At 41.0% G+C, this 21,148-nt stretch overlaps 4 protein-coding genes and 1 pseudogene across 24 annotated transcripts in view; 3 read left to right on the top strand and 2 right to left on the bottom strand.

The window, feature by feature from the left end:
• The window catches only part of LOC110510370 (histone-lysine N-methyltransferase 2A), a 74,723-nt gene extending 71,393 nt beyond the window's left edge, over positions 1-3,330 (bottom strand). For 6 of the 8 annotated variants that reach the window (XM_021591722.3, XM_021591744.3, XM_090226389.1 and 3 more), the window contains exon 1: positions 2,447-3,330. In XM_021591722.3, coding sequence (XP_021447397.3) covers positions 2,447-2,779 — 333 coding nt within the window. In that variant the 5' untranslated portion in view covers positions 2,780-3,330. The remainder of the gene's footprint in view (positions 1-2,446) is intronic. The other 2 variants (XM_090226390.1, XM_090226426.1) reach the window with 2 other exon arrangements.
• Positions 3,331-3,641: 311 nt separating this feature from the next.
• On the top strand, positions 3,642-5,405 carry psenen (presenilin enhancer, gamma-secretase subunit). Its single transcript, XM_021592025.3, has 4 exons — positions 3,642-3,836; positions 4,217-4,327; positions 4,547-4,651; positions 4,911-5,405. Exons 2-4 carry the CDS (start codon positions 4,267-4,269, stop codon positions 5,048-5,050), a joined length of 306 nt encoding a protein of 101 aa, XP_021447700.1. The 5' UTR covers positions 3,642-3,836; positions 4,217-4,266; the 3' UTR covers positions 5,051-5,405.
• Positions 5,406-7,047: 1,642 nt separating this feature from the next.
• On the top strand, positions 7,048-9,404 carry LOC149984484 (alpha-crystallin B chain-like; annotated as a pseudogene). Its single transcript, XR_016493259.1, has 4 exons — positions 7,048-7,343; positions 7,545-7,710; positions 7,927-8,049; positions 8,268-9,404. The product of XR_016493259.1 is annotated as an alpha-crystallin B chain-like (transcript).
• On the bottom strand, positions 9,312-17,866 carry proser3 (proline and serine rich 3). 7 transcript variants are annotated; one of them, XM_021591878.3, is made up of 14 exons: positions 17,527-17,866; positions 17,206-17,290; positions 16,984-17,095; positions 16,575-16,867; positions 16,204-16,355; positions 15,852-15,958; positions 15,241-15,326; positions 14,995-15,092; positions 14,549-14,763; positions 13,967-14,406; positions 13,666-13,882; positions 13,324-13,486; positions 12,709-12,790; positions 9,312-9,479 (listed from the first exon to the last, which is right to left on the bottom strand). In XM_021591878.3, the coding sequence occupies exons 2-14, from the start codon at positions 17,214-17,216 to the stop codon at positions 9,440-9,442; spliced, it is 2,016 nt and encodes a 671-aa protein (XP_021447553.3). In that variant the 5' UTR covers positions 17,217-17,290; positions 17,527-17,866; the 3' UTR covers positions 9,312-9,439. The 7 variants fall into 7 exon arrangements, with proteins under 7 accessions (XP_021447553.3, XP_021447549.3, XP_090082655.1 ...); XM_021591874.3 differs by having other exon boundaries at positions 14,995-15,128; positions 17,527-17,862; XM_090226529.1 differs by having other exon boundaries at positions 14,549-14,793; positions 14,995-15,128; positions 17,527-17,852.
• On the top strand, positions 17,605-21,078 carry lin37 (lin-37 DREAM MuvB core complex component). Of its 7 annotated transcripts, none has more exons than XR_005039678.2 (11): positions 17,605-17,972; positions 18,354-18,400; positions 18,523-18,598; positions 18,743-18,790; positions 18,930-18,959; positions 19,061-19,146; positions 19,293-19,453; positions 19,571-19,702; positions 19,794-19,867; positions 20,044-20,187; positions 20,868-21,078. XR_005039678.2 is itself a non-coding variant. In XM_021581762.3 (10 exons), exons 1-10 carry the CDS (start codon positions 17,881-17,883, stop codon positions 20,129-20,131), a joined length of 834 nt encoding a protein of 277 aa, XP_021437437.3. In that variant the 5' UTR covers positions 17,639-17,880; the 3' UTR covers positions 20,132-21,078.
• Positions 21,079-21,148: the final 70 nt, after the last annotated feature.

Genomic DNA, 21,148 nt, shown 5'->3' with positions numbered 1-21,148 from the left:
GCTGTCATGTGCCTTTTACTAAGGTGTGGCTTCCATCTGGCTACTACCATAAAGGCCTGATTGGTGGAGCTCTGTCAAGGAACTTTGGAGCTCTGTCAATCAGAGTGACCATCGGGTTCTTGGTTGCCTCCCTCTCCAAGACCCTTCTCCCCAGATTGTTCAGTTTGGCCAGGCGGCCAACTCTAAGAAGAGTCTTGGGGACTCCGAACTTCTTCCATTTAAGAATGATGGAGGCCACTGTGTTCGTGGGTACTTTCAATGCTGCATAAATGTTTTGGTGCCTTGACACACAATCCTGTCTCGGAGCTCTACGGACAATTCCTTGCTCTGACAAGCACTGCTAACTGTGGGACCTTACATAGACAGGTGTGTACCTTTCCAAATCATGTTCAATCAATTGAATTTACCACAGGTGGACTCCAATCAGGTTGTAGAAACATCTCAAGGATGATCAATGGAAACAGGATGCACCTGCGCTCAATTTCGAGACTCAGAGTAAAGGGCCTGAATACTTACGTAAATAAGATATCTGTTTTTATTTTTTATACATTTGCTATAATTTCAAAAAACCTGTTTTCGCTTTGTCATTATGGAGTATTGTGTGTAGATTGATGAGAACAATGTTTTTATTTCATCCATTTCAGAATAAGGCTGGATACTTTCCGAGTGCACTAACAGTATGCCAATGGGAGTGAGGACAGTAGCAGGTGATTCAACGGAGGTTTGTGACTATGATTTCCCATTGTTGACAATTGCAGTCATTCCATTAATGATTACTTAATTGATAAACGAAAATGGGTTATCGGTAAAAACATGAACTAATTGGTAGGTCTACATTTAATTGTTACTTCTGTGAACTTTCGTTATCCTCCCTCCACGTGAGGGAGAGATGTGAAAATATCTTAAAGACGTGGGATTTTGGTTAACAGAATTACAAGACACAAGGAAAAATGTCTTCAACTTAAAGGCAAATAATTTCTCTTAAACAAAATATTAATTGCTTATATTAGTTGGCAGGGGGTATTTACTTCAACATTGTGTTTTTATGTATTTCTAATACCTTTTATGACTTCCTGGTAGATATTTTTAAAGACCCTATCCCATCTATTTTGCCAGAAATCAATGACAATTTTTATTTTATAAACACGTTTTTCTTATGCATCTGTTCCTTCATTTACCAAAAATAGACGCTCAGCTTTCATTTGACACCCAATTTGATATGCGCCTACGAACTTCACATTGGTGCTCGTGGGTCCTTTTACATGGAAATTACCAAGTATAGTGTTATAGGTTACTGCCTTCTTGGAATAGGTCTCCCATGTCAAATGTTTACCATCATTGGGATGCCCAGTTGATTATCGTGCTAGTCTTGAACACCAAACTATACCATTACAAACCCAACACAAGTGCACTGGACAAGCCATTACATCAACTAATTAAGTTAATCATTAAAAAAAACAGTCCAAGCACATCTTTCAAATTCTCTTCTCCTCCAGGTAATGCAGTTTTGTTCATGGATGGCGAGGCATTACCAAGAAACCAGCAGCAATTTACCCAGTCATGCCTGGGAACTGGGGAGGGGTTGGGCATCTAACTACATCTGCTACATGCCTGCTAATATGCAAATAAAGTCGATATTGTGGCAGCGGCATTTTGTCAGCGAATGTGGAGCTAGGGTCCAAGTCAGATTATTAACATATGAATACTTATCATTAGGTAGGCCTAGGTCATTTATATGTCAAATTGAAACATCTAATATGCTTGGTGGTCCTCTCTTGCTTGTAATGAAATAGAAAATGGACTGCAATAGCAGGTCAAGTAACGTTAACATCTCACATCATGGAAAATGTACCCACTACCGGGTTTCGTTATCATAGGTTTCCCTCCAATGACTTCTCCAACAAGCTAGTTACATTATCAAGCGTTACATTAATTGACCCAGTGACTGCGACAAAAACTGACCTGGGTGACACTCTGCAAACCATGTTTTTGAAAGGAACGTGAAATGATCCCCATAAACGGTAGTTAGTTAGCTATCATAGAGAGTAGGTATCTGACATAGCCCCTCCCCCTCTTGAATTCATAGAAACATTTATGTAGCTACGTTCGTTACTCACTGCAGCAATTACAGGCATAAACCAGCTAAACACTGATTTAAGACAAATACCTGGCTAGCTAGCGTGGGTGTATGTTATTCGTGGTAAATGGTGTCTAACTATCCATAGAGCTCCAATGCAGACAAATATTACATTAGCCTTCCCCTTTGTTAGCTAGCTTTATTGACGAACATCTCATGAAGTCGCTCCTGCTAACGTTAGCTAGCTAACTAATGTTGACACTTAAAGCAAAGTATTATGAAACGGAGCTAACTCTACATGACACACACACACACACACCAACACAGGTAACCAAAATGACATGATAAAAGAAGCAAAAATATACTAACTCCAGCAGCGATTTGGGCTCTCACCTCTTCGCTCCCACTTGAGCTGTACCCAGCCTCCGCTAAGCTCTTGTGGTTCGACTCTATCCCAAGTAAACGCAAGTGAGACTGGTCCTCGTTTAACGAGAGAACCAGGCTTGTGGGCCTTGGGCCTCCAGCATTAGTCACATCGTCAGCTTCTGCCCCTGATCGGTCGAGTTGCCATCGCTTCTCAGAACGCAAGCGGCTGCGAGACGACCAAGGCCGACCAGGGAAGCGACCTCGGGGTGCAGCAGTACCAACTTGGCCTCCTATGGCAGCCGCGGTTGCTGATCCGCATCCCGCTGCCGCCATCATAGCTTCAAAAACAACACCGATAGCAACTTGAGGTGAGACAAGAGGGAAGGCGCGAGATAGGGAGGGGGGACCCCGCAAGGCTGCCGGGAAATGAAGTAAGTCCAAGAAAAGCTTCACAGGGTAAATGGAAAATCTGTATTTAAATTATGATTGGAATTTATAGGAGTGGTGTGTACAATGCAATATGTAATGCAAGTAATAAACCCATTTGATATTAAACAAAGGACACATCATCGTTTGATTACAGCCATTACGATTATTGATAAGTAACTACAAGGCCCAGCTTCCCTCCATGCAAAAAAAAATACACATTTTGTGAATGGCCATCTACCGCTGTACCAAGATGTTTAGGCTTGTCCCTATTCCTCAGTGGCCGAGCGGCATGTCCTCGTCTTCTGATATGATCATACTGAATGAACCACTGTACATTATGTGCACGCTCCTTACATGAGAGAGAGAGAGAGAGTCTATGCACTTAAATCAAGCTCTAAACATAATTTGCGAAGAAGAGAGTCAATGCACCTGAATCAAGCTCGAAACATAATTTGAAAAGAAGAATTGAAAACATCCACAAGTCTATGCCTATATTTTTTGCATTGATAAGAAGAGAATTGTGGTTGTATATTGTAGTAAACTTCATTGATGGAAAATATTCACAGAATAAAACAGGCGGGTTAACAGTAATTTTGCAACGGCAAGGCACATATTTTGCATATCTTTTGCATGGCAATTCAGATAATCTGCACTGTCAGAAACCATGGGTGATTTACTACGAGCAAAAGTGAATTACATTGTTGAAATATATTAAAATGTAAATGCCAAAACATACGTTTCTATTTACGCTATCTGAACTACATTACCCACAATGAACTGGCGGGGGGGGGGGGGGGGGGGGGGGGGGCAGCATAGATGTCACATCCCCCTCTTCAGAAAACTGGAGCAGGAAGCGGAAAGGAACGAGTTTAAATGCTCTTTTGTGTTGATGTTTTGAGCTGTTTAACGTTAATTTGTCAAGCAATTTAGAGCTATTTGACATCTATTTAATTAAAGATTACAGGTAAAAGCCTCGGAAAATATTATTAATGCTGTCTTTTCTGTAATAGCGGTTCCTATAGAGGACAATTGCTGTTAACATTGTAGTATATATTGTTAGCCATCCAGCACGCAGTATTTTCGACTGCAAAACTTAGCTACTAGCCTACACATTTCCCCTTAAAATACTTAAATAGTTCGCAAAATTGGTGTTTAAATGTTATTTTATCGTGTAATCTGGGAAGATAGCCAGGCAAAAGTTGGGTGGAAACACAAGACTTGTTCCACTCTTATCTATAGGGGGCACCCTCATTTTACAGACGGGCAGTTCCATGAAGCCGACATGTGCCAGTCTAGAGCTTCAAAAGACCCTCTCACTTTTATACTCTTCCTTCGTACTTCAAGGTCTCTTTGAAAAGCTGCCAATACTAAGGGGGAAATAACAGGAAATCGACATGAACCTAGAGCGCCTTCCAAATGAGGAGAAACTCACCCTCTGCAGGAAATACTATTTAGGTAAGTGAACTACCAAGTGCTGTGCTCTAATTATAAGCCATGTGAAATCATGAACTACCCAATGTTAGTGTTGTGAATTGATGTTTTCACAACGTTGTTTGTATATACAGTGGTTGAAAAACACGTTTTAATGACTCCAACCTAAGTGTATGTAGACTTCAAATGTATGTGTGTGTGTGTGTGTGTGTAGTAATACTGTAATTACTTTCTCTCTCTCAGGGGGATTTGCATTCCTTCCATTCCTGTGGCTGGTGAATGTGGTGTGGTTTTTCAAAGAGGCCTTTGTAAAGCCAACATATACTGAACAACTCCAGATCAAAACATGTGAGTACACAGATAAAGTTATGTGAATTAATATAGCTAAAGATTCCTGTACAAATTATTAGTTGTCCAGGTTTGCTGTGGCTCATCCACATACTGGATAAATAATACATTTATGTTACAGGTTGTGTGTCTTATGAGCTGTAGGCCTATGATCCATGATGAGATAAGATGATCCAGCTAAAACAAAGTTGGCGTTGTATTAGTAAAGCATGCAGTTTCTATGCAAACATGACTACAATAAATGACATCTCTCTTTCAGATGTAAAGCGTTCAGGGCTGGGGTTGCTACTGTGGGTTGCAGTACTCACCACATGGATAACCATATTCCAACACTTCAGAGCAGAATGGGGTGAGGTGGGCGACTACCTCTCCTTCACCATTCCACTTGGCATTCCCTGAGACAGACAAGGCGGGAAACAAGAAAGCTTCCTACTGTATAAAACTTGACCATGACAGAATTAATAGACAAATATAACAGGTTGAAATAGTTAAATGTGTAGTTGATCTCAATGGATAATCATAGTAATTTTTTCTGGGCTTTAATGAGTGGGAAGATGTCTTGTGAACACTGCACCTTTTTCCCAAAATTGTGTGTAGTGTGTGGATGTCTCAACGCGTTTGAGTAAATTTGGAAGGTTAAACAGGCGAATGGCATGTATGACAAAAATAAATGGCAAATTCATAAACGTTCTAAATTAAATGGAAGTGTATGCTTTATTTGCTGTAATAAAGTTTTGAGCTTATATGCTAGATCGTGGTCTAGTGTGCATTTCATTAGACATTTGGCTCCTTTTGATAACAATATCCAATTAGCTTTGTGTTTAGTAAGTCAGTATTTGTGTAACACTGCTCACGATAACAACATACTTATTCCAGATCATTTATTCATATACTCCTTTGTACTCTCACAGTGTAAACAATTCAGACAGTGATGAGATATTTGCCAGTAAAGTACTTTATGATTGCAGCATTATGATTAAGTCCTTAAATGAGGTCTGCCTTAGGCCAATCTCTTATTATGAAACTCAATGCCTCTGTAGCAAATGTTACCACCCCTCCTCTTCAGAATCATGGTTGATGCTGTTTTTAGGTACTCAGTCAAAGACTACTTCTATTACCAACCAATGCCATCGCAGACACATCATCCCACCAGCTCCAGTACTTAACACATGTCCATTGAGTGCCAGGGTTGTATAAGTCACACAACTGTCTGCTCTAAATGGGGTCAAGAGGCAGTGGATGTAAACCCAAATCAGATGTGTGTGATGGATGGTCATAAGATACCCAATCGATGAGGTGCTAAGACTTGTGACATGCTGGAGGCTTATATGACATTGTTGTGCATGTGGTGTCAATGTAATTGTAGAACATGATGTTCACCCTGCATGTCATAATGACCTAAGGTAGTTTTAATACGCCCCCATTCCTATCCAGGACAAAGTGGCTCGGGGAGACTGGCCAACATTAGTCACGGATTTGTTCATCCCTCTGTTTGGGATTTCTATCTCTAGAAATGACAGAATTTAAAAAATATTGAATAATTTTCCAAATATATGCCAATGTGATTGAAGATTAGTGTGCTTAACACCTGCTTCACATTGATCAAAAGATCGTTACATAAACAATGTAACAGAAAAATCTGAAGTATGTAGACCTATAAAATAAATATTGTAACATCTTTAATATTCCAGTGTTTGGGAAAATATCTTTACATGGTGTGACATTGACAATGTTTGTGACCTTGTTCAACCTCTGTTTAATAAAGGGAGGTAGAAGATAATAATCCCCATTCCCCAATTATTAACCCGGGATAAACACCGTTTATACAGTGTAGGCCTAATGGATAATCATTTTAAGCCTGTCAGAAAATAAAATTGCAATATCTAATAACTTTTCAAGGAATCTGTAACAGCAATTATTGAGCAGTCCAGTCCGTTATGCAGTGTATCCCTAGAAGGAAGAGTCTGAACTGTTGCCTGGCAGAACACTGTATTCAGATTACCGCTTTTGGCTGTGTTGAATGCCAATTGCCAAATCACCAAAAGGGGCTCCACCAGAGCTCCCAACAGTTGTCAAGGAAAACAACTATGTTAGGTTAATTAAAAAGGTGCATGAGATGGAAACATTCCTATTATCACACATACATACACTGGCATGTGAATATTGCCACGTTTACGTGGTAGTCGGAACTAGGAAACTAAAATTCCCGACTTGCTAACTGGTCGTGGTTACAGTATGCATTCAGTTAGCAAATCAGACATTTACGAGTTTCCTAGTTCTGACTAACACTTGAACGCGGCATATCACCCTTTACTGGCACATGCTGTCTGGCACGGATGCACTGTTTGGGGGGTTCAACCCTTTGTATCATAAATACAGACCTTAACTGCACTTCCACAATTTATGTCAGGGAAAAGGGCAGAGTCAGATACACGGACGCAGCAATCCATCCTATTGGCAGTCAGAACATAATACGATTTGCAGGCATCTCATAACGGTAAACGCTAACGACTTCTGCGTCCCTGGGATTTTACACTGTGACCCTTCCCACCAACAATTTGAAAGGTCTTTGAGGGTCAAGCGGATTTGGTATTATTTACTGCAATATTCCAGATTTGACAAGGACTATAAAAACCATCGCGGTAGCCTTTACGAATCAATCACTTTCTGAACCTCAGCAGTGAAGCAGCGGGTATTTTATGGTTGAATTATTTCTTGCTTCATTTTAACAACTTCTATTTGGCTAATATTTTCTCGAATAGACCTACATTTTTTGGACTATCATTTTTCCCATTTGCTATTTCTTTCTGTGGCCTAGAATATTTGTAACATCATCGGCCCATATGGGTGTGAAAGGCTGTAGTAATCACTGCATATTTTATTTTGACCTCAGACGAGAAATGGACTTCGATCTGCCACCCAGTTTTCCAGCCAGTGGTATCGCATGGGAGAGGGTCCTGCCGCCTCTTCTTCCCGGGCAGAACGGGACATTCGGGCTGTACTCATTCACGCCGTCGGAGCTGCTCACCCCAGTGACAGAGCACACTGGCCCTGCACAGGTAGGTTTATTCCCGTTACACTGCATGCATGCAGTGCTCTAATCTCTCACTGATAAAACCATTTTTAGATTCATTTTTCATGACTTTGTTCTGTATCAATGAGGTAGCCTTGATTAATGAATGAATAATTACATAGAAGTAGATTAAACCAGCAGTAATAGAGCAGCACTAGTGTCAATTTGAGTAGTAATATTGGGTATCTTCCCCTGTTGCCAGGTGTGTTGTGACCACAGTAGATTCACAGTTCAGGTTGATGTGAAACACTTCAACCCAGAGGAGCTGATGGTCAAGGTGACAGGAGACTTTGTGTAGGTCCAAGGGAAACACAAAGATAAAAAAGTAAGCAACTACTGTGTTGCATGTATTATGCAAGAGTTGTTCTCTATTCATAATCACATTTCCATAGTTTGTGATGACAGACAGTGAATATAGCCTGGTTACTATGCAGTCCGTTTCTGCTTCAACCAACTACCGACCAGGCTGGAAACCAGACCACTTGTTAGCCTGAAAATGAGCATTCCTCACTGACTGTGTTCACTATAAACGTGTGTTTGCAGGATGGGTCGGGGGTGGTGACGCGATAGTTCAACCGACGCTACAGGATTCCAGAGGGAGTGGACTCCATGGCTCTGTAGTCGGCTGTGTCGCCTGAAAGCTTCCTCATCATATCTGCCCCTATGCTGCAGGGGGAGAACTCCAGACACCTGTCCCACTCAGAATCATGAGCATACACACCCTAGGAATAAACACACAATCCATAGGAACCAGTGTTGGGGAGTAGTAAACTACATGTAATTTAACTACATTTTGCAGTAGATGGTGGCAGTTCAAATCTTGGTAGTATTTAGTAGTTAACTTCTTTTTTTGCCATGTAGCTAACTACTGGGATTACACTACTTTTTTTGCAAATAGAAAATTAATTATGGGTGTAGTAAGCAATCATTTCCTTTCTTTTTCGGTATTACTCCTTTCTAGTTCTCACTTGAAACATAGTTGTTTAGTATGCTAAATTACACATTCTGTTAACATCTTACTCCAGAGTGAACTGTTCTTGCAATTTGTAGTCTGACATTTCAAACTTAAATATGATAATTTATCACAAAGTAGTTTGATGTAGTGAACTCTTTTCAAATTCATTTTAGTTAAAGAAAATAAAAATGTAGTTAAGGGTAACTTTATTGTGGCTTAACTTCTTCCAGTGTGAAGTAATTGGTAGCTTGGTAAACTATGCACACACAAAAATACAGGCACTCTCCTCCAACAGACATATCAAACACTCACCAAGGAACTGGTGCCTGCCTGTACCAAAACACCCATTAACTACGCCATCACACCATTAAAATTCTCTGCTCTCTCGCTGAGGTTTGTACATATTAACAGGACAGATTCCTCATTTAAAAGCATCCCTCATCCTAAAGAATCCCATTTAACTCAATCTTAAAATGTTTTTATGGAACCGTTCATTGTAAATATGATATAAAACCATTGAAAATGTTGATTTGTATTGTGTGGAGTGTCTAATGCCCTCTAAGTCATGAGTAAATGTTTTAACACTCCGAGATTATCAAGTATGTTCACAAAACCCAACAGTAAGGTTGTTGTATATTTTCTAACTATTTATTGTAAGAGAATTAGTTCAAAATAAATGCACTATATATTTTTGTACAAAAATAAAAATGCTGTTGAATTGATTGGTTGTTTTTGTTCCATGTGTGCACACCACCAGTGCTCACTCTTCCTGGAATTCATCCAACAGCGAGTCCACCTCGCTGAAAGAAAAAACATGTTTTTAGAGCATGTTCTAAGGTTGCTTCAACACTTTGCATAGCCAAATATTATATCACTCTAGGAATCATATGGGTCTGCAATGTTATAAAATAAAATGTACGATTTTACTCCAAAGACAAAACAATCAGCATAACATGATTTAACTATACAGTGTATTCAGAATGTATTCAGACTCCTTGACTTTTTTCACATTTTGTTACGTTACAGCCTTATTCTAAAATTGATTAAATTGTCCCCCCCCCCCCCCCCCCTACACAATACTCCATAATGACAAAGAAAATAGGTTTTTAGAAATGTTTGCAAAAAATAAAATAAAATCTCAATCACAAAAGTATTCAGACCCTTTACTCAGTACTTTGTTGAAGTACTTTGGCAGCGATTATAGCCTCGAGTCTTCTTGGGTTTGACGCTGCAAGCTTGGCACACCTGTATTTGGCGAGTTTCTCTCATTCTTCTCTGCAGATCCTCTCAAGCTCCTTCAGGCTGGATGGGTCACCGCACAGTTATTTTCAGGTCTTTCCCGAGATGTTCGAACAGGTTCAATTCCGGGCTCTGGCTAGGCCACTCAAAGACATTCAGAGACTTGTCCTGAAGCCACTCCTGCATTGTCTTGGCTGTGTGCTTAGGGTCATTGTCCGGTTCTAAAAACCTGTTTTTGATTTGTCATTATGGGATAGTGTGTGTAGATTGATGAACATTTTTTATTTAATCCTTTTTAGAATAAGGCTGTGCCTTCAGAAAGTATTCATACCCCTGGACGTATTCCACATTTTGTTGTGTTACAGCCTGAATTCACAATTGATAAAAAATAAATAAAAACATTCTCAACCATCTAGGTTTTTAGAAATTATTCCACATTTATTGAAAATGAAATACAGAAACCTGTAGAAGCACCTTTGACAGTGATTACAGCTGTGAATCTTTCTGGGTAAATCTCTAATAGCTTTTCACACCTGGATTAGGTAACATTGGTCAATTATGCTTTTCAAAATGTTTCAAACTGTCAAATTGGTTGTTGATCATTGCGAGAAACTTTTTCAAGGCTTTCCATAGATTATCAAGTAGATTTAATTCAAAATTGTTACTCGGCCACTCAGGAACATTCACTGTCTTCTTGGTAACCAACTCGTGTAGATTTGGCCTTGTGTTTTAGGTTACTGTCAGGTTAATTAATCTCCCAGTGTCTGGTGGAAAGCAACCGAACCAAGTTTTCACTCTAGGATTTTGCTTGCTCCATTACGGGTTTTTTTATCCTGAAAAACTACCCAGTCCTTAACAATTACAAGCATACTCATAACATGATGCAGCCACCACTATGCTTGAAGATATGGAGAATGGTACTCAGTAACGTGTTGGATTTGCCCCAAACAAAGCACTTTGTATTCAGGACATGTTGTAACTTTAATGTGTTACAGAGTTAATGTTTAAGTTTATTCTTTGAGCTGTATCTAAAGATATTTCTTTAGATTTATTTGCATATGTAATTGTATTGGGTTGTGTTGAATTACGCTTTTTGACTGCAAGTCCCAGAATGCCTTGCGAGAGGAATGAGTGATAACGCGCCAATTATGTGCAGGTGCTGGGGATTGTGGCTGACTTTCCAACAGCATCTTACCTGCATTGCTCTGTACCAAAACAATTGTTGTTAAATGTAACGTAAACAAGTATTCTTACTAAAATAAGCTTTCGTATCAAACCCGACGTCCCGAGTCATTACTAAGAAGTTAGTTAATCTAAAATTTGGTGCCGAAACCCGGGACCTACTTGCTGGATCTAAAGTCAGCACACCGCTGTGACACACCACAGCCCACCCCACTGAAAGCGGGTGACGTTGTACTCATTGGAGAAGATAACCTACCCAGACAAACCTGGAAACTAGGAAAGATTGAGGAACTGTATCCAGGCCGAGATGGCTTAGTTAGATCATGTTCAGTTCGTACTGCTTCAGGGACTTTGTTGAGAAGACCTATTCAGTTGATATACTGCCTAGAGATCTAGATGAACATAATTGTTCATCGGGGGGGGAGGATGTTGTAACTTTAATGTGTTACAGAGTTAATGTTTAAGTTTATTCTTTGAGCTGTATCTAAAGATATTTCTTTAGATTTATTTGCATATGTAATTGTATTTGCCCTAAATGCTAAAGGGGTCTTTTGGGTGGCATAACAATTGAGTGATGCCATAGTCCTCTCTGTTACAGGAGTACATTGACCGTGTGGACCAGTGCCAGTTATCTATTTTCACTTCACCTTGCTGGTGTTAGTTAGTTAATCTAAAAGGACAAAGAGTGAATTGCTTTGCCACATTTTTTGAAGTTTTACTTCAATGCCTTATTGCAAACATGATGTATGTTTTGGAATATTTTTATTCTATACAGGCTTCCTTATTTTCATTCGGTCATTTAGGTTAAAATTGTGGAGTAGCTACAATATGGTTGATCCATCCCCTGCAATTTCCTATCACAGCCATTAAACTAACTGTCACCATTGGCATCATGATGAAATCCCTGAGCGGTTTCCTTCCTCTCCAGCAACTGAGTTAGGAAGGACACCTGTATCTTTGTAGTGACTCTTATTGATACACCATCCAAAGTGTAATTAATAACTTCACAATGCTCAAAGGAACACTCAATGTCTGCTTTTTTCCTATTCTTCTTTGTTTACCCATCTACCAATAGGTACCCTTCTTTGCGAGGCATTGGAAAACCTCCCTGGCCATTGTGGTCGAATCTGTGTTTGAAATTCACTGCTCGACTGAGGGACCTTAAAGATAATTGTTTGTGTGGGGTACATAGAGGTAGTCATTCAAAAATCATGCTAACCACTTTTATTGCACAGTGAAACCATGCAATTTATTATGTAACTTGTTAAGCACATTTTTACTCCTGAATTTATTTAGGCTTGCCATGACAAAGGGCTTGAATACTTGACGCAAGACATTTTCAGCTTTTAATTTGTAAAGATTTCTAATAACATAATTCCACTTTGACACTATGGGGTATTGTGCAGGCTAGTGACCAAAAAACAAATCTCAATTTAATCCATATTAAATTCAGGCTGTAACACAAAATGTGGATAAAAGTTAATACTTTCATAAGGCACTGTAATTACTCTGAGAACATTTTAAGTTCATTATCTTAATGAGTAAAAGGTCAATGAAATAAATGACGAAGGATGTACTGTATCTAGGGAACATATACCAATTCTTTACCCGATTTGCTCCTTCACCCACTTCCTCTGCTGCCTTAAGACCTTCAGTAAGGGGTCATCTTTAAACTCCTGCTCGTCTGAATCTTAAGGGGGAAAATATATGCAGTTAAAATGTCACTGTGCAGATAACAAAAGTAACTTTAGGAGCATTTGATTACATTACCGATTATTTTTGTTGTAACTTTAGCTACTTTCTAGCAAAGCTATGCCAGGAGTTCATAATGTGTTATATTAGAGCACATGTTAACTGTACACAGGTATAAATAGCCAGAAATGTACACATGAACACCAGCAAGGTGAAGTGAAAATAGATAACTGGCACTGGTCCACACGGTCAATGTACTCCTGTAACAGAGAGGACTATGGCATCACTCAATTGTTATGCCACCCAAAAGACACCTTTAGCATTTAGGGCAAAATCCTAACTTATTATTTAGAGTAAGAAATGCATGTATAGGAATGGGATATTCAGGAAAAAGTTCAAGTTAGGATTCAGTCCCGGTGGAACTTGACTAGAGGCTATATATACAGACTATTATACGGCCAGAGTCTGTCTATTCCACCTCTGCTACCTAGAATTAAGGTCAGCAGTCCCCACTGCACCAAGCAGTCTCACCTTCAGCCTCCTGAAGCAGCTGAGCTACAACCTCCCGTGGATGCTGTGCACTGGGAGGCGGGGCAGGGGACTGCGGCGGCACATATCTGGGAGAGTCAGAGGACACAGGAGTTCTGGGCGGGTCCGGGGAGTCCGTGGTCAGGAAAAGTACCTCTGAAACTACCTGCCAAGGTAAATTAATATGCTTTACTCAGCTAATATCTTTATTTAAATTAAACTAACCTGGATAAATGAATAAAGTAAATGAATATTATTGTAACACTGAAATTCATAACAGCCTTTCTTCAATGTGTTAATGGCATCTAGCGTCAGTGATGCTGATGACCCACGGTGTTAACTGACCTGTCCCAGGGCGCTGTGTATGGGAGAGGGTGGTGGAGCACGATCTCCAGGGCAGCCCTCTCTCACTACCCCCGGCCCCCTTTCCTGTTGCCCCCAGTCTCTGCTGGGCTCCTCCCTCCATGGGATGACCCGGTCTTTACCTCTGGTGTGGTGTTGGCTCACACTCCAATCTGCATAGCTGGGCCTCTCAGCATGGTCCCTGTCACCAACGTGACACCTACAGAGATATTGTCATTGAGTTTACAGACTTGGCCACATGTCATTCAGTCAAACTGTCACACCTCTTAGATACAGGTCATACCTGGCTAATTTCTTCTTTCTGCAGGACGGCCCTGTCCGCTTCTCACTCCTCTCCTTCTGTAGTGTCTCCTTTTTTGTCCTCTCGGTTCTTCTCTGTTGAACTGCCCACTCTTCCTCTGTGGTCACAGACAAGGCGGGCGGTGGTGGAGAGGACTCATGTTTACTAGTGGGCTCCTCAGTGGAGGTGTCTGTGGAGCTGAACTGGGCTTTGGGCTGCCTGACGGTCCGGTCGGCCCCAGAGACCTCACTCCTCTTTGGGCTCCTCTGGTGGCTGGGTGGAGGGGAGTGGGGCTGAGCGGTACAAGAAAGGATGTCACAGAGGAGGTGCATGTGGGGACGGACAGGGGCATCCGTCTGCAACTTAGAGACGGTGGGGCTGGTGATGGGGAGGAAGGGGGCAACTCTATGAGAAGAATAGGCAGGGAGAGGATTCCGCTGTACCTAACGAAGGGGAACAAATCAAATCATATGATCTGTGATTTGCTAAATGCATTGGAAAATACTACCACATAATGGCAGACATTTCAAAGAGACTTCAAAACCTTTTTCAAATAGCAGGTGTAGTAGACAAGGGGGTAAGTACCTTGTGAGCCTGACAGCTCACAGAGTGCTGATGAAGGGTGTAACCCTGCTGTGGGTTTGACTGAACCCACTGACTGGCCTGCTCCATCTTTCTCCTCAGACGCCACTGAAACAGGATGTCCTCCTCTGGGCGTGTGCGGGGGTCCGGGGGACCAACCACAGACGGTTTGGACACGGTTCCAGCATAGAGGTCTGCTGAGCTTAGGTTCCCCACAACTTGAGGAAGCGGTTGCACAAGAAGAGTTACTGCAATATGTGTATTCAGATAAAGTGAGAATAAAGAAAGTTGCAAAAGGAAACTAAATCGTGACCATGAGAAATGAGGTACGTGGCAAGAGCACAGAATAAGAGTGGCTCTGGGAGTTTGAAAAAGTAATATCATGTGGTTGAGACAAGGGAAAATTCATGCAAATCAGATGTTTTGAACTTCCCAACCCCAAGGCTCACCAGTGGTTGAGTCGATAAGACTGGTAACTATAGGCCTTCGGACTGGCTCATCTACGCTCACAGGAGAGGAAAAATTGGAGCAGCCCAGGCCCTCAGAGCTGATGGGAATAGATCCACTACTGAGTGAGTGCTCACTGAAAACATAACATTTAGTTTTTGTAAGACTAATCCAATTCTCCTCATTGCAACTGACTAAATTACATTTAATTGCCCCCAACCCTGCTCAGTGTATTCCATTCCATCTACCTTCTGTGAAGCAGTCTACTGGCCTTCTCCTGCAGATGCAGTATCTCGGAGTCTCCAAGGTCACCGTGAGAGGAGTCTGACAGGCCCTGCCAGGGGATCAGAAAGAAAGAGGCCAGTGAGTGCACCAGAGGCATCATCTCCCGTCACCATTTCTATCACCAACATTCTAGAACATTCACAATGTTGTGTAACTGAGCCCTCAGCGGGTTCTGTTTTGAACACGCTTTATGGATCAGTTCTATAAAAGCTCACGTCAGTTGCATAGAGTTTAGCTCATTCCCTCAGGGATATGCAGCAAGCTGGATATGGAGCGGTGTTTTGACCAGAAGGGGTATTAACGAAGGCACCAAACACAGTTGCATAATCAAAGGGAACAGCTTCTAACTAGTTCATATAAACACAGTGGTTGGGCAGAACATGTCGTCTGGTGTTGGTATGCAAATATTATTGCGGAGCAGCACCTTGCATGGGGAGTCTTCTAATACATCTCAGCCATTCTGGCTCTTGCACATTTGACAGAATTACATTCACCTGTCTAATACCAATATATCTCACCATCTCAAAAATAATCTTACCAAAACGGAGCATGAACACGACGATGATGTACTCACCATGGCACTAAGATCAAGGAGTCCCCTGCATGGGGAGAGGGTGGTGCCATGCCGAAACTGCCCAACTGGACTGAGGGTGGTGGCTGAGTCTTTTCTAAGGGAAAGGCCTGTGTACATAAAGAAATAAATGAATGAGAAGACATTGTATTTTACTGTTTATACACACAGCATATTTATTGAAATACTTGATTCTTGATATATCTCACTAATATAGCTACTGCTGTACATATTCATCCAGTGTATAGATTGAATTTTGAATCAGTGCAAAACTGAACAAAATGTATAGAGCCAGCAAAACTTTTAGTGAGTTTCAATGAGATGAAAAGAACAATGAATGATCCAAGTGAAGTACCTATGTCAGTGGTTTGAGTGGGTGTAGAACTGGAGGGTAGAGGGGAGGAGGACAGCCACCAGAAAGGCTGCTGGCCCTCTCCCACCATTGCCGACATCTGCTGACGCACCTCTCGACTCTGTGGCCTTCCGTGACGAAAGCGTTCAATGTACCTGGAAAAGGAATTATTGTAGTTACTAATGAGACAAGTAAAGGGCATAACACCATAAATCAATAAAAAAAATCTTATGAACTCATCACCTGCAAGCTTATTGTGGATATCATGATACACACTATAATGAAGACATACATAAGGATCACAAATGCTGTATGACATGTCACAAATAAATCAAATTACCATCATGTAATTTTAGAAATAGTATTAAGCATACTTTGCCAACACTGAATCTTCCTGCTCTCCTCCCCCAGTGGAGACCAGGGACTTTCCCGATGTTGGGTCCCGTGTCAGTGTGTCTGTGTTCGGGGAGGCGTCAGTGTTGGCCGGGGAGGACCCAAGGTCAGTGGAGGGCCAGGACTCTAAGAAACTAGGCTGGGCCTCTGTGGCAGGAGGAGAACAGAGGACAAAGTGGTTGGCTGCCCCAAGGAAGCACTGGTCCTCTGGGCTCAGTGAGTGTGTCTGGAGAAGAGGGCTGGACAGCTGGGCAAGGTGAACAGGGCTCAGGGTCTAAGACAAACCAGGAAAAAAACACAAGTTTGATGTAATGACAATACATTTATTTACTGTATTGAAGCATGTATATTTGGAAAAGACCCTGACAGCCCCTGAAGTCCAGTATTTACGGTTTTTCTCTGCTGCTTTGGAAGCTTCTTGGTGCGTGAAGGGTTGTAATGGGTTTTTCCCAGAGGTGGGTCTGGCGGGAAGGGATTCTTCCTTGTGAACAGAGCAGCACCACTAAGAGAGCAAGAGAAACAAAAGGTGACAATTTTCATTGTGGTAAAAACATATCGTTCTGGTTTGAAAAGGGTAGCTCTGCATTCCTAATTACTGGTTCCACGTCTCACCTGGCTTTCATGTTGACAGTACCACCGGCACCAACTCACACACTGGGCAACGAAGTGTTATAGCCCACATGTAGACAACTCTTAGCTATAATCATAGGATGAGACAGTGTTAAAGTGTGTGTCAGGTAAATACCTAGCACACACGCATTTGATTTAACAAGAGAGTGAAAAGAGACAACTAGCTAATTAGCTGGCACTGCAAAAAAAAGTTATCCCTGTAACAAGCTAACAACATTGCAGTTGAAAACAGTTTTTGTTAATTTAGAAAGGCCAGACCACTGACATCGATGACGTATTAAATAATTTTTTTAAAGCACGTACTTTCCATGTAAATGTTACTTGAGCATCTCGATTTGATCACTGCCTGGGTGGGTTGATTCAATGAAAGGAAAACATAGTGCGCCTTCCGGGTTTTCATCCGGTTTGGGCTTTTGTCAGTTACCGGGCAACCAAACGGCGAAATAAAATAGTTAGATTAGTAAAATCATATGCATAGTCTAGACAATTAGTTCTACTTTTCTAAATGGTACATTCCTCGCAGGATAACTTTTTATTCACCCATTCGACAGATTCAATAATCTTGAGTTTATCTTTACCGAGAACATCATTATCGTCAACGATCGATTCTGGCCAATCTAGAAAAAGTTGGTAAGTGACAGACATTGATTTGAACCAATGATAGTCGACTCCACATTGTCCAACCAGCAGAAAGGAAACGACCTGCGCGCGGAAGAGGAAAGTCCACTGAAACAAATCCGACCACCGAGGTAACCAACCAGGCAGCTAGTTAGTTGTTGGAGGGTAACAAAACTATGTTCTATGTATAGATACGTGGCATTTGGACATTAATTGTACAATAATTTTCTGCTGATGAAAAGTTATGTATCAAATAGACATAATTCCAATAATGCGTCTCACACGCTTACTCAAAAAAAGACTGCTTCAATTTGCGTTGACTAGCTACTTTAGCTAGCTACGGCATCCAGGCACAACAACAGTCCTCTTGGGTCATTTAATATCTAGCTACATATTTTGCATCAGTGTTTCCCTGTACATAAACTTTTTAGCAAGCTTGTCGTTGTAGCTAGCTACCAACTAACTTGTATTTTATATTTTGTTTTGGGGATTTCTGAATGTCGGTGTGAAAGGGGTAGACTGATTATGCATCACGTCAAGATTAAGACTGAGAAGCCAGGTGAGCGCGTGAACATTTCAAAACCAAAAACCAATTCTGACGAATCAGTGGGATTTAACACTAGCTACTGGAATTATTACATCTCTCCTAAGTAAAGTCGACTGTTTATTTATTTTTGTCAGATGCAGAGGAGAGTGGTGCACGCAGCCGACTGGATGCAGTATTACAGGGGCTGGTAGAGAAGAGTGACAGTGAGAGGTTGGTGTTTTTATTTTATTTGGAAAGATACAGTACATTAACTGGCTTGACACTGAAACTTACAGCTTCAGGTACCTTTCATTGGCTGTGCACTATCTAATCAAGCCTAGGTGATGGGAAATGTTGGTTTTGCTGTTTTTCCAGGGAGCAAAATGAAGATGAGACAAAGATGGCAGAAGACTCTCTGAGCAAGTATGGCCTTAACATTTATTTTCTTCCTCTGGTATTCCAACTTTTTATATTAAACGAAGTATGCTATTTAGACTCACTCAATAGCCTATTGTGGTTCCACTACTTCTGTAGTAATTCCGATTGCCTGTTTCTTCCATAGGGATGTGTCTCCATCTTCTGCTGGGAAGCGGTAAGCCTTATTTGAGTTTTTTTTTTAAACACATCTGACTGTGACTGTTAGACACTGAAAGGCCTTGACCTGTTACCTTTCCCTCGTCGTTAATGTCATAGGCCATCATCACGGTTCCCACAGCACCGGAGGAAGAAACGGAAAGAGATGGATGATAGCTTAACGGAGAGTAACCAACATAAACAAAGTAAGTCCGGTGCAGATGTCAATCCCCTGCCAAACACAGATCATTTGACTTTTAAAAACCTTTCTCTCTCACTCACTGACTCTACCCTTCAAGCTCTAGATATTCACCTACATATACAATCATTTGTTCTCCTCCCTCTCTGCTAGATGCCTACATTATCAAGTTGTTTGACCGCAGTGTGGACCTGGCCCAGTACACTACCAGTACCCCACTTTACCCCATTTGCCGGGCCTGGATGAGGAACAACCCGGCAGTCAGAGAGAGAGCTGCATCCCCAAGCCCCCCACACAGCATGGGGGAAGAGGAGGTAAGCTCACAACCAAAAAGCAGGACAAAGATGCCCACAATGTGGGCATAAATATATATTTTTCATTAGTGCTCTCTGTCCATTATTTGTTTTCTCACTTCACCTGCATCTTGCCAGGCTGCAGACATGCTCAATGGTAAGGGACAGAATGTGTATCGCCTCCCTCCGCCCACCTCCTGTCCTCTTAACCCTTCTGGAGATCCTGTCAATCTGAGGATCCCATCCACAGAAAAGCCTATTGTCAGCAAGGTACTGTATAACATCTGCTACGCCTAGCCATCATTTTCATATTTGCCACAGTAAAACGGTGGATTGCTTCAATCTGTCTCTTTGTCACCAGTCTACAGATACAGCTCTTGTGTCTGGTCCCCTCATATACAACCACATAGAACGCTGGAAAAAGATCAGGCAAAAGTAAGTCCAAGGCATCTAAATATTCACAAAAGATAACTTTGTTGACATGGATAGATTGTGGAGTCGAATATCAACTATTAAACCAAATTTAATCTTGATTGGAAAAAAAGTTGATACAAATTCTGTCAGTAAACATTGTTTATCTAGCTGCGATCAATCTTATTAACTGTTTTCAGATGGAAAGAAGCGTCCAACAAGAATCAGCTGAGGTATAGCGAGAGCATCAAGATCCTGAAAGAGATGAAGGAGATGTACGACCGCTAGCTGGGAATCCCCCAGGCAGTATCCCACAGCAGAGGGAGGAGAAAAGAATAGAGCAGGTAGGAGCCACGAGCAAGTCATCTACCCCAGGACGCTGCACTAGTCCTCTCCCCAAGGAGGACATTACGTGTGACAATGTCAGAGGAGCCTCATGGAGGTCATTTCTACCATAAACTGCCACAATTAGGGACCCAAAGTTCTCGTTTTGAAAAAATGTAGCAATACTTTCAGTAAGTTGATGCTTCTGGTGGGCCCAAGTTCATCTGTTTAAATAATTATTACATGTTTTTTGTCATATTACAGAATATCTGGTAATGCATTATATAGTCTGTTGTCTGACACAACAATGTGTCATGAAAAGTTTGTAAACAGGTTGAGTAGTGTGCAACATTTGTCTAAATTCCGGAATACTTAATACTTAATTAATTCCAGGCTTCCAGTGGTAAATATTAGTATTTTAGGATCACCAGTTTCCCAGACAAGCAGTGCTCTTATGAATCTTTTTTTTGTTTAAACATTCAAAAGAAAAGTCTCTCACGCATCTAAAATTTTAAGTAAACTGTAAAAAAAAAAAAAAAAAAGTTGTAAAGAGCTATTGTAATTTATTCATCGCTATAATATATCTGCCAGTGCTGTTTTTACAATTGATTGATTTCTGAAATGTAATTTCTCCACAAAGGATTTCTCCACAGCAGTTATTTTGGGAGAGGGTTTTTCAGAAGGATCTTGTCATTTGCAGGTCAGAAACACAGTCCACATGGAAGAAATGGGTCCAAGATATCTATCACATACAGGCAATAAATGTTCTGTTTGTTTTGGATCACAAAAGGAATGTTGTCTGAAGTAAAACATTTGTAAGTGTTTTTCTTTGGTCAGATTTCAAAGAGTCCTTTCAGGAGTCAACTCTTATATTAGCTACAAGCAAAATATAAATTAATAAATTACCTTAAGAGGTTTTTTGTTATTTTTGATACCAAAATTGATCTGTCTGGTCGAACAGTCTTGTAAGAATTTGAAATT

This window comes from Oncorhynchus mykiss, chromosome 3 (genome assembly GCF_057628025.1).
Source record: "Oncorhynchus mykiss isolate SJ-2025 chromosome 3, ASM5762802v1, whole genome shotgun sequence".
In the NCBI taxonomy this organism is placed as follows: Eukaryota; Metazoa; Chordata; class Actinopteri; order Salmoniformes; family Salmonidae; genus Oncorhynchus; species Oncorhynchus mykiss.
This window is presented reverse-complemented; position numbering and strand designations above follow the sequence as displayed.